At 40.5% G+C, this 12,272-nt stretch overlaps 2 protein-coding genes across 2 annotated transcripts in view; one reads left to right on the forward strand and one right to left on the reverse strand.

Moving 5' to 3' along the window:
• Positions 1–12,272, forward strand: part of LOC145442888 (ribosome maturation protein SBDS-like) — a 397,416-nt gene that overhangs the window by 63,969 nt on the left and 321,175 nt on the right. The window lies entirely within an intron of this gene.
• LOC145442921 (uncharacterized) lies at positions 1,383–9,721 on the reverse strand. The gene is made up of 5 exons (XM_080320968.1): positions 9,599–9,721; positions 8,287–8,381; positions 7,163–7,352; positions 3,914–3,999; positions 1,383–1,929 (listed from the first exon to the last, which is right to left on the reverse strand). The coding sequence occupies exons 1-5, from the start codon at positions 9,619–9,621 to the stop codon at positions 1,853–1,855; spliced, it is 471 nt and encodes a 156-aa protein (XP_080177094.1). The 5' UTR covers positions 9,622–9,721; the 3' UTR covers positions 1,383–1,852.

The raw sequence follows: 12,272 nt of genomic DNA on the forward strand, positions 1-12,272 counted from the left end.
TTTTGAAAAGTGGCCCGCGACCCGTTTTGAGTTGGCGACCCCTGCGTTAGCTCATATGTTGGATTAGAAGTTAAACAATCTCACTAGCGGCCTTGTGCTGAATTCGACTTGACGTTTTCCTGCTCAGTAGCAATTTGGTCGAGAGGCTGTCGCGGACTTAACGAAATCATTTCGTGAGCCTCACTTTATCAGTGGGTGTAATATATACGGAAGGCATTTAAACATAAACCTAGCTTGAAATCCGCCAACGAAACATACAATTGTAAAAAACTAATTTCGACTTAACAGTTCCATACCATAAAAATCTAAAAACTTTGTAAACCCAGTGTATCTTCCGATAAAATGCCAAAGCCAGATTTCCCCTAAACAAATTAAGCCAGATTCCTCCTAAATATTTCAAAATTAACCCCAAGGGGGGGGGGAATTCCCCCGGTTCGGAACCTCTGGTCTAAGCGCTTTGGACGCGATACAACACCGTTCCTCGACTCATCATTTGATTTCCAAAATATTCGATGTATAGATCTCTTAAAAAGCGAAATTACTATTGCTTTTATATGAATTCCAGGTCACGAAGTCGTCGGTTTCAATCACGTTGCAGTCACCCTCGCAAAGGAAGCCGCCGGGGGCGAAGCAGGAGTCAGCTACGAAGAAAGTTTTGAAGTATAACACTATCGGAATGTAAGACCATCATAAATGAACAATCCAACAGGTTGTGGGTCTCCGAATTCAATGCGGCAGAGACTGGGTTGCACTATCGACGCTTCACTGGAGACAAAAACATCACCAAGGAAATGAATAAGCTGGATAAAGAGTATAGTGCAACGCTATTCAGACTCCAGACAGGTCATTGCAAGCTCAACGGACACCTCCACCGTACTGGGTGCTATGATATAACTATGCGAAACCTGTTCCTCGAAGGAATCGGTCGAAACACTTCTTGATCTTGTGCAGCAGATACGACGACCATCGAACGTCGCTCAAAGGAGCCGCCGACCAATTAGGCATGTGTTTTGAACTAGCCAATTTATTATCTGACTCCATAATGTTTTTAAAAGTAGTGGAATTTGTAAATGCCACCGGGCAAGACATCTGAATGCTTGACAATCTGGACTTTATTATGGGCCATTGAGTCATGATGCGAAATGACTTCGTATTCGGTGCATCAACTTTTCCTTATTCAACCAACCAACCTCTGCAACCCTTGCCAATTCTTCATCTATGCGCAATTCTGTAATCTGACTTTTTCGTATATTGCATAGAAATAACACGGCTTTTTACAGCAAATTCATATTTATTGACTCGAAGAACTTTTCGCGTGCCTCTTACCAATAGCACGATAAAGGATACAGAACAGAGATGGATTCAAAACCATCACCATCACTATCACGAAAGCGACATGCAATTGATTGGTTTGAATTTATTCCTGAACTTTCGGGAACATGGTCGATCTAGATCAGTGATTGTCAAACTGGGGGCGTGAAATCATCTGAAGGAAGCGCGAAGCTGCGGTCAACTTTCAATTCATGGTCATTGCTCTGTGTATAGTCGGAATTTCATATTTGAGAATTCTCTCATCAACATTCATAACCTTCCAAGCCATCAACTATCCGTTAAAATTGCTAGCATTCTGGTTGTATTTTGTGATATGACGATAAAGGGGCGCGGCATTTTTCACTATAATAAAGGATGACGTGTCTAAAAATGTTTGAGGACCACTGATCCAGATGATATACAGTTAAATTTCTTCGATTCATGCGAACTGGTATTGATTTACAGGCGATAAAATTTAACAAGTTGAAGACCCGATAAAGTTTTGGTTTTCGTACATTATACAATGACGTCTTGGTCGTAGCTATCTCGTGAAGACAAGTATGGAGCTCTTCTGGTCTTCTGTCGCAGGCAGCGAATTTTCAGGACATTCGTGACATCCTGTTAGGAAAACACTGCATAATGGAAGTAAATTCAGTTTCAAATATCAATTCCCAGTCCGTAAATGCCGATATGTTACCTAAGGTGGTGGGGTTACGAAGTACGTCTACTTTTCGCAGTGGTTCAACTAAATTTTGGCTACTCGCACTACCGCCTCAGGTGGTTATGATTTTAGACTACGTATACTTCTACGTGACTGTTTCCAGTTATATAGGTACAAATAAGCCTTGAATATATATCTTTAGTTACTTGTAGATCGCTACTTTTACTTCTACTTGAGTAGACATTTACGGTGTTACTTCCACGTCCATACTTGAGTGCAATGGTGACTACTTTGACCATCTCTGTCTGTTACTTAATACGGTTACCGTTTTAGAAATCTCAGTAAAAGGCTTCGAATACCCGTGCGAACAATATAATGATATTGTCGAAAACTGCATCGAGGTAAACTAAAATGGCTTTTATCGGCTCTGAATCGACATTACATTTCGTTTATGTTGATGCGGTAGGTATTTTACTGATAAGTAGGGCGATTTATTTTTAACATGTCAAAATAAGTCAAAATTTGTCATAATTGTAGCATTAGGCCAAAAAATTGTCGAAATTGTTTACAAAGTCAAAATTCCTTTGCAACCTACATTGATTTGTATCGTAGATATTTGCACTTTTGGTAAAGTTATCATTTGACACTACAGCTTGTAGCCTACTGTATAGGCATACCGTTGTAGACGGCCCATTTTCTGCTTATTGTAAATCATAAACGGTCAAATGAAACAGATAGGTTGACATGGTTTTATGCTCTAAGTACCGCAATATCTGAACTGAAGCAAGACTGCGTTGGAATTGGCTCTCATATCAAGAAGCGCATGATGTCAGAATGAAGCAGCACGCTGTGTCACGAGCAGTGTACGCACAACTTCAGTGTTGTCAGCCAACAACTGCTACTGTTGAACGCTCTTTCTCCATTCCTGGCAAGCAACTTAGTAAGCACATACACTTTCTACCCGAAAATGTTGGAAAGTATCTTTCGTTGTACTACAACAAATTCAATTATTTCTGCCGTAGGCCTAATGCATGATGTAACTACTGGAATTCTTCATACTTCCAGATTATCGTTGTACTACAACAAATTCTATTATGCCTACCGTAATGCATGATGTAACTAAGCTGGAATTCTTCATACTTGCAGATTTCGTTAAAATAAAGTTTTTTCATGTAAAAATCTGTAAGTTTTCAAGTCATAAAAGTTTTTTCAGGCACAACCTCTTCATAAAAAAGACTGACAGTTCCAACCAGAAATGAAGATGAATAGTACAATTCTAACATTATGTACGAAAACACCTAATTTACATGAGGTCAAAATTTGGTCAAAATTTTGGTTTTTAGGTCAGAATTTTTCATTTTTAGGTAAATAAAATCGCTCCACTAATAAGTGACAACATTTCCAACAGACTGGAATAGGTAGCTCGTATCATGTATCGAAATTGATCATTGCTTTGCAGTATGCCTAAGCGTGACAACACGCTTATTTATTATTACCACATCACCAACACGAGTGCCGCGTGTACAACTGATTTGAACATTTCACACAAAACTGATTCATGGTTATCCGCAGAAAATCTTTGAAATTTTAAGAGCGATCATCAGACTGACTTTAACTGAACCAATTTGCCGCAGAAAAGCATTTCATACAATTTATAATGACGAGGGTGTGGTAACCATGTCGCAAGGTGCCGAGAATGTGTCGAGTTAGATGACATGATCGAGCCGTGCGCAATGATTCGAGTAGCGCCTACAAATTGAGTCGATACACAAGTACACTCGACTCGCGTCGAGTCAGTTTTAATTTTTAAGAAAATGACTCGATTCAAGTCGAGTCTGTGAACAATTGCGATTCGAATCGAGTCATCACACGAATCAATACAACCCGGATCACTCCATAGTTATATCAATTGTACAATGATCATTCCATTGGCGGATTTACCTGCTACGTCATCGCAAGCGATCACATATCGCGTTGCAGTGTTGATACCCCCGATACAGACCGACTGCGAGAAACATGATTCCGTTCTGCAAAGAAAGCGTAAAAGAGAAAATATTTGAATAACTTATTAGACTCAATATAGATGCTGATTTCCACAGGCCCTTAGACGCGTAGTATACTTCTACTTCACGGAACTTCAACTGGTGCATCACCAGTAGTAGGCCTACACCTTCATTGTTGAAAATGATAATTTTCATTTACATGAGTCATTGGTAGGCTAATGTGTTGTTTATGTTGTATGCATATTGTTCACGACGCTGTAGCGGCCTTTGAAATATTATTGAGCTATTATCAGAAAAGATGATGACTCTATTTAAGAGTGTTCTGGTTTCTAGGGTAAGTTCGAGCTAGAACTGTTGATGTTTCGATACTCGGTTGTATTGGTTTAATTTAACTCCGCACTGGGTAGTACGATCATGGTTGTAGCGACTCGAGTCGCTATTTTCTACTGAATGGACTCGACTCATGTATTAAAATAAGAAAATGATTCGTCTCGACTTTGAGAAATTTGCATATTGACTCGCCAAGTCATATGACTCGAGACCAATGTTCCCTCTAAGCTGCGCACGTGCGCAAATGCGCAGTGCTGACACGGTCTCTGCTCAGAGAAAATCCAAGTTGCGCACAAAAAATCCGATGTGATGACCTTTTTTTAGTCGTTACGCACTGTTGTCCAACTGTCTGCGCAGTAAGTTGGTGAGTGTGCACAGACTCGTCAAAAATGAGAGGGAACATTGCTCGAGACCCTGACCGGCATTTCATTGTAATTCGAAGAGTAGTATAGGTATTAGGTATGACATTATTTTTATATTGTCTTTCAGTACTAGTACGTGAAAAAGAGGACTAAAATTGCTAAGCGTGGGGAAACATTGTATATTAGGAATGTGCGACATTCGATATCTCCCAAGCAGAGTTAAAAAAAGTGGTTTGAAAACGTGTCTTGAATTCGAAACCGAACAGTGGACACGATGAGTTGGACTCGGACTCGGTTTCTTGAATACGGGCCTGTGACTCGTACTCGACCCGATGCTCCCCGACTTGGACTCGGATGTGACTCGGTGGTGAATTGAAAATGACTCGACATGAATCGGGTCAAAACTGGAAAAGTAGGATAGGCTTCTGCTGACTCAGAACCTCGTGACTTGGTTACAACCATAAGTACAATACATTGGTTGTTGTAGGATTAAATCCGCTGTAATACACTCTGCTGCGTGAATTGACCTGATAGTGTCAGTAGAGATGGTGTGAACCTCTGAAGGTTCAGGTTCGTGTGAGCGCGAACCTTTTTGACAGGTTCTGTGTAAGCGCGAACGTGAACCTCATGACGTCACGTGACGTCTTGGGCTAATTCTAACCCTACATTCATAGCCTACAATAATGTGCACGATACCTAGCGGCGACTCTGGCTACATATTGCCACAATGATGAAGTACATATTGACGTTTTAAAAGTCGCTAAATGTATCAACTGAGGCAATCAAATGCTATAATAATCCAATAAAATCAATATCTTCCGCCGCTTCGTCTACAATTCCAACGTTGAAAGGGAATGCAAGCCTGCGTCTCAACGGTTTTACCGGTATATATCCTTGTAATTAACTTGGTAATAATAAATAACACAAAGTCAGTAAAATATCTTGAAACATGCTATGAAATGAAACATATGTATTGGTAACGATGTTTTGGGTGTAATATAGATTGACGTGCAGTATCTCGATGTGTTATACAGGAATTGTGGTATGACATGATCTGTGTATAATGCGAAATATTGAGAGGAAGTAATTCGTATTTATATACGTATGTTTTACACGTGAAATATTCATTCATCCAATTTGATTCGCCGTTACGTTAACAAGGATTCAATAAACCTGCAAGTCTTTGGGAGACGGAACAAAATCACTTTGTCCGTGTCATCTGCGTGAGTGACTGCGTGAGTACAAGGCAGATCTGTCATACGTTAGAAGATATACGCAGCGAATCCATACAAGCAACCTTCTGGAGTCAGATTCCACAAGTTTAACACCATCAAGACATTAGCCCTGCGTTGTAATGGTCTAGGCCAGATCGGACTATGTATTCGCCGTCTGACTGTTGCGACGTTGATATTGAGCAGAGAGTAAAACGGGTTTCCATACTTGCTACCGATATTACCCCATTAAAAAGTTATACAGAATACAGCAGCAGCCAACACCCCAATCGCACGGATTTTGTTTTTGTGATACAATAAACATATGAAGTCAAGATTGACCCCGAACACCTGTTAGAGTTTTGACATTAGTCAACGATATCAATTCCATTGATTGGTTGAATAACCATCATTCGCTGACTACATGTAGTGTATTTCGCCCTTGATGTTGTGTCATTGCGGGTCTAGCTCGCAGCAGAAAGTCCCTAAATATTCACAAACAGAAAGCTGGATAGTTCAAGCAAACTTTTGTAACAAAGCAAGTCAAATTTTTGAGATTGTCAATTTGCATGTTCGTTAGTGTTGATTTTTTAGGCTGCCAGCGCCATGCATCGAGTGGCCCACAGTTGAAATGCAATAAATTTCAACCAAAGATGTTATAATGAAGGTAAAATAGTGATCTATGAAAAAGGTTCACAGTGCAGAATCTAGCAAGGTTCGTTTGTGGACGTGAACCTCTAAATTTCTGAGGTTCACACACAGAACGCGAACGTGAACCTCGCGTTCACACCATCCATAGCGTCATGTATAAGAACGAATTGAAGCCACAAGTAGAGCGGTATGGATTAAGCTGCTTGTCATGCATTATATACTTCCGAAGTTTTGATTTCATAATACGTTTAATTCGTATTTTGTAAGAATCGGTTAGTGGTTAGCAGACCTAGATCATAATAGGCTTAATCGTCACTGTCGCTGAATTATTAAAGTCGTTATATCATCACGATGCAGCTGGCCCACTCTTGCCGACGGCAACATATGGCACGCGTCTTAAGGACATCTAAAAGCTGCTTACTCGGATGTGATTCAAAACGCTTTACCATTCCTGTCATCCTGCTTCCCGTAAGTTCATCTTTCTAAATGACTTCCAAATCCACCTCTGCAGATTCCAGTATCGTCATTCGGTTAATCAAATTATGAATCGTACTTTAGGTATATTCTACTATTCCGTCTGTTAATAATCAGTATTCAGCTAAAACTGAACATGGTTATCGCAGAAAAACTTACTTCACTCCAGGACACATAGCGCGTGGCTCTCCGGCAGGGGGCAATGGTTTGAATTGGATGAATCCAGCTGTTACGTGTGAATTGACAATGGGTGGAACCAGCGACATTATCGATTCATTTGATCCTTTGAGGTAAACAACTGGTTCAATATGCGAATCGCTCAAGCTGCTGCAGGGGTTTTGGAGGTTAGCTGTTAAAAATATTCAGTCATAAGACTAAAGTCGAGTATCCCGAGTGAAATATGGATTAGGAAAGGATATAAAACGCAATTTCGATATTGTCCGCGTTCCACTACTGCAACACCCGTGGGTCACAGTCTCGGGTCCGACCAAGGTCCATGCCAGTTTGGGATTGGAATAAAATAGTATTTACGGTGAGCACAATTATAATAAATAAACGAAGAATCGGTCACCGTAAATACTATTTTATTAAAATCCAAATTTTTCGACGGCAATAACTCCGCTTCCACTGGTTGGAATTGAACCAAATTTGGTGAGCATCGTTTCTATATACACTATAAAGCCTAACACTTTCATGGGGTGAACAGAAAATTTTCAAAGTTTTTATTATTTATTTTTACATAATAAATAGAAACTTTCTTCTCCTGTGGCAAAGCGGTTACTGGCTGGAATTGAACCACATTTTGTGTGTAGGCTTAAATTAGGTAACCTAACAAGTTTATCAAGTAGCCAGTACGATTTGAGAAAAAAGTCATTTTTGAAGAGCCCTACTGTTCACTTGCCCCTGGCCCGCGGCATTGTTATTCCAAAATGGCAGTGTTGCGACAAAATGCATAACTCCATCAGAGCGCAAAATTCTAGGCTGATTTTGGGGGATTCCGTGACCACTTTCAGAATAAAATTTACATTTTCGTAAATCAGTGCCGCGGTAGCTTTCGATTATTATCAATTTTAAAATATTCGCGCTCGACAAGTCACTCTGAATAGTTCCGTATATCGCTTTTGATCAAATGAATAGAATGACGTACCCAATTGCAATTGAGCCCTGCGATTTGGTTTTGTTTACACAACTGTATGACACTATGGTGTTAGAACATCCTGATGTAAAACGACCACAGATGTCGAACCACCATCATTACTTTAACAACAATAACAACAACACACCAGCGGCATCCGTTTTCATGAAATCGCCTACAATTTCCATGGTCTTCTCGAGCACAGCCCCTATTTCGAATTCGGTAACTTCCTCGCCGTCGCCCCTGGACATGCAAATACAAATGACTGAATTTGGAGCTATTATCATGAAACCGTTTGACAATTAATTGCTCAAATTATCGGCGCTGGTCTACAAACAGACTATAGATAACTAACCAACGCATAGATGCGCAACAAGTGACTCACGGTTATGTACCCATATGCAGCAGGCAATTGCTGATCTCCTCGTAAACCGATATTGTATGCATGCGACCGGGCAGCGTTATGTCCGAGGTAGATTCGGACTGTATTGTCACTCAGACACCACGTCGGAAGCATGTTCGGACTTTGTTGCCACTCGGACGTCATATCGGGGGTATGCTCGCACTGTCTTCCGCCACTCGGACATCATATATGGGGTTTCATTGCACTGTGTTGCGCAACACAGTCGGAACTTACTGATCACGTGATGTCCAATGGTGGTGCAGCATTGCGCTAACAAATACGAAAGACGTGATTTCCGAGTGGCAACATAGTCCAAACATACCGCAGACATGATGTCCTAGTGCAAAAACAGTCTGAACATCACCTGTCTTGGTGTCCGGGTGTCCATTACAGGCAGAATATATAGCCGAGACATGATGTCCGAACATACGCCTGATTTCGTGTCCGAGTGGCAATACAGTCCTAATCCACCCCAAGCATCATGTTGTCCGGCCGCTGGCAAACAATACTTGTCTACGAATCGATCAGCAATCTCTAGCTCCATGTGGGTATTTATAACCGTTAATGACTAGTGTCGCGTCTGTCCATAGGTTGGTTATCTAAAAACTGACGCGGTCGAAATTCAGCTACACATATGTGCCTCATGCCAGAGATGTACATTTATGATACATGCTGCATTTATGGCCGTCGCTGATGAATTTTTAAAGAGGAATACGAGATTAGTGACTCTCCCGATATCATTTTAGTAGGCCAACTCACATTGTGTACCACACCTTTGCTTATATCAATTACTTTACTTTAATATAAATAATATTCATGATTATAGCCGTACAACGAACTGGAATGTTTTGTGGCGATTATTTTGCTATTCCCTCTCACTGACAGTTGTGAAGTGTGAACAAGGATTTTAAGACACACCTCGTGCCAGACTTTCTACTGAATATTTATGCGACGTATTTTTATAATGTACGCAATACATGCAGGTGCTGGTGAAATATACTCAGTAAAGAAAAGTTTGACAACCCCCGATTCAGTCAATCACTGATTTTGTTCTCACTTAGATAGCAGCGTATATCCCATCAGAATAGATCCCGGCGCACCCGTTGCCTGCACTGCATTATGTAAAGAGTCTGTGGCAGACGGCCACTGTATTCGTTCGAAGGTCGTTGGCGGCACTGATCCCCACAACTGAAACGATAGGGTATTGTCACAAAGTATTTTGTTATGATAACTTCAACACACAAATTCATCGGAAATGTAGTAGAAAACTTCGGTAATGGATGGATCATCTGCAGCGTAGATGCTGTAAGCGTGATATTCCAATTGTTGACTCCCTCGATACATTGATCCGTTGCGAGTGCGATATTGACCCTTTCCATCGGCACCGGTGTTTGCTACTACCTAGTAGTAGTAATAGTAACAACAGGTCATATAAATGGTCCGGAAAGTGGAGCGTCATAAAATAACCTTCATCGTAAAGTCTTGCACTGATCCGTCAGTGTTGCTGATCCACATCATTGCATTGAAAGGATGCGAGGTGGCGGCCATTAGTTGAACGGCTGTGCCTTTATTTTGGGATCTATATTTAGATGGTGCTCACATTGAAATATTTCTCTGATTGATAGTCGACCACGAATTGGACGTGACTATGTTGGAAGGTGTCGTAAAGGTGGAGACGCGGATAACCCGGATAACCTCGTTATTTGGCCAAAATGCTTGGAACGGAACAAATGTACAAATCGATTGTTAAAATCTTCGGTTAATTCGTACAATTCTTCACTTAATTCGGACACAGCGAGACAATTCCTGTCGTCAGGTAATAACACAATTAACAGTACTTTCTTCATTTCAACACAAGATGAGGTATATTTGTGAAATAAAGTGAGTCCATTCTTTAACAATCGACAATGAGCTCATGAAAGGTCGTTTCAGCCTTTTGCAGTCGATTTTACATCGGTACAATTGCGTCCGCCCAGGTAAAAGCTTTTTGCTTTAAGCTACTGCTTTGTTGAGTAAACCTACTTTTATCAGACTAAAATAGTCTTTCAGGAAGGTATAACTCTTGTGCGTATTATGCGATTGTTGCCAATAGGCCTTTTGCAGGACTTCGATCACGTGACTAGATACACATAGCAACCACAAATTGGTTAGCAAGCTACTTTCTCGCGCACCTGCTACAGTGCTAAATATCGCATAGTGTACTGTTGATTTCTGGTTGTAAACGTTTCGGAAATTTGTTGTAGAAGTCATCAGAGATTCACCTATGCTAGATGTCAATCCTGTACAAAGCATTTAGAATGATATCGTCAGAATTACGCAGAAATCAATCGGTAACGTAGTCGTATTACGGTACTCAACTCTGATCATATGTACTTAAATTTATGCATTTGAAGTAAAGCGATTGGTTTATATTCTGGTAAGAGTATTTGTTAGTTCAAGCAGTACTATTTGTCTGTTGTGGAGCCTGATTTTGGATGGAAGATATGACTGAAGCAGCCGGGACCAGCAAGGATCAGGATATACTGTCTGCTGGTTTGGGTGCTGGCGTGCTGCTATAAAACAAATGTCGCTGAACACATCGGAAGTATCTTTTGGGAGAACCTGCCATCAAGACTAAGCAAAGCAGTGCACTTTATTATTGCCTTATACAATGCCGATTTTATTAGCACTACTTCGCAACTGCAATTGAAGTGGATTTGGCAAATCACACGCGATTTTGATAAATAGTTGATGTCACATATGTGCGCTATTTAGCGAGCTAAGGGAAGTAACTATCAAATAACTCTTAGAGCAGCTCAAACGCAGTGACAAGATCGGTCATCCTATACCCAGAGGTGGTCAACGTGGTCATTGTTGGGAACCGAGTAGAAGTAATGCCTTAATTTATACTCCAGTACAAGTAGCACTAATTACTTCCAGGACATGTTCAAAGTACTTCAATTGGAAGTAGAAATGAATTTCTGAAAAGTGGTCAAGAAATTCGTTACATGAAGTAGATTTGGTTGAGGGTCACTTAGTTTTAGAAATTGATGCCATGTGACAACTGTAAACATTGCATGTTGCATCTTCTTGATCAACGCAAAAGGGTGATGACACCCCGAATAGGTGCAATTTTCAAAAATTAATTTAGTTACCGTTGTACTGGGGCTATTTTGCCCAGTTGTTATGACAACCTCACGCTTGAAGGGGATGCAATCATGCGCCAAAGCTACTTTCTAGTTGACAAATCCCAAACCTGACAAAAACGTTCTACCTAAAAAGTGTCAAGTAGAAGTGGAAGTATAGCCTGAACTCATAATGACGCTAGTACTCAGGTAAAATAGTACTTCGTTGCTGACCCCCTCTGTGTATTGCTTCATCCAACTCAGAACATCCTCTAAAGACGACTAACATTGTTTCTTTTGCATTGACTCCGTAATATTCTGAACTTATGATATTCTTTGTTCATTGAATTTACAAATAAACTTGCGAAGAAGTGCAATTTATTAATTTTTGTGCATTCGATATCCGGAGCATAAGAAATAGTTGAAGAAAAATGCATCTTAACCTTATCAAGTTCAATAATTGCCGAGACTCTTATGCCTATGCATTTTCCTCTACCTCCATAGCCACTTGTCTAGACATATTCATAGCATCCACGGAAGAGCGCTTGTCTTGCTGTACACAAATGAAATATCATTTTCAAAGCAGACATCAACATCGGGAAAGAAGTTCAGGACAGTTAGTCAGTG

This window comes from Botryllus schlosseri, chromosome 7, assembly GCF_051294905.1.
Source record: "Botryllus schlosseri isolate E-star chromosome 7, Bs_hap1, whole genome shotgun sequence".
Taxonomy (NCBI): Eukaryota; Metazoa; Chordata; class Ascidiacea; order Stolidobranchia; family Styelidae; genus Botryllus; species Botryllus schlosseri.

What these genes read in the sequence shown, in the direction of transcription:
- LOC145442921 (XM_080320968.1), bottom strand. Translation starts at nt 9,621, where the DNA reads ATGGGATATACGCTGCTATCTAA. An exon ending in CATGAAAACGGATGCCGCTG is followed by an intron (nt 7,353 to 8,286) that starts GTGTGTTGTTGT and finishes TATTTTTAACAG; the next exon opens with CTAACCTCCAAAACCCCTGC. An exon ending in GCTATGTGTCCTGGAGTGAA is followed by an intron (nt 4,000 to 7,162) that starts GTAAGTTTTTCT and finishes CTTTCTTTGCAG; the next exon opens with AACGGAATCATGTTTCTCGC.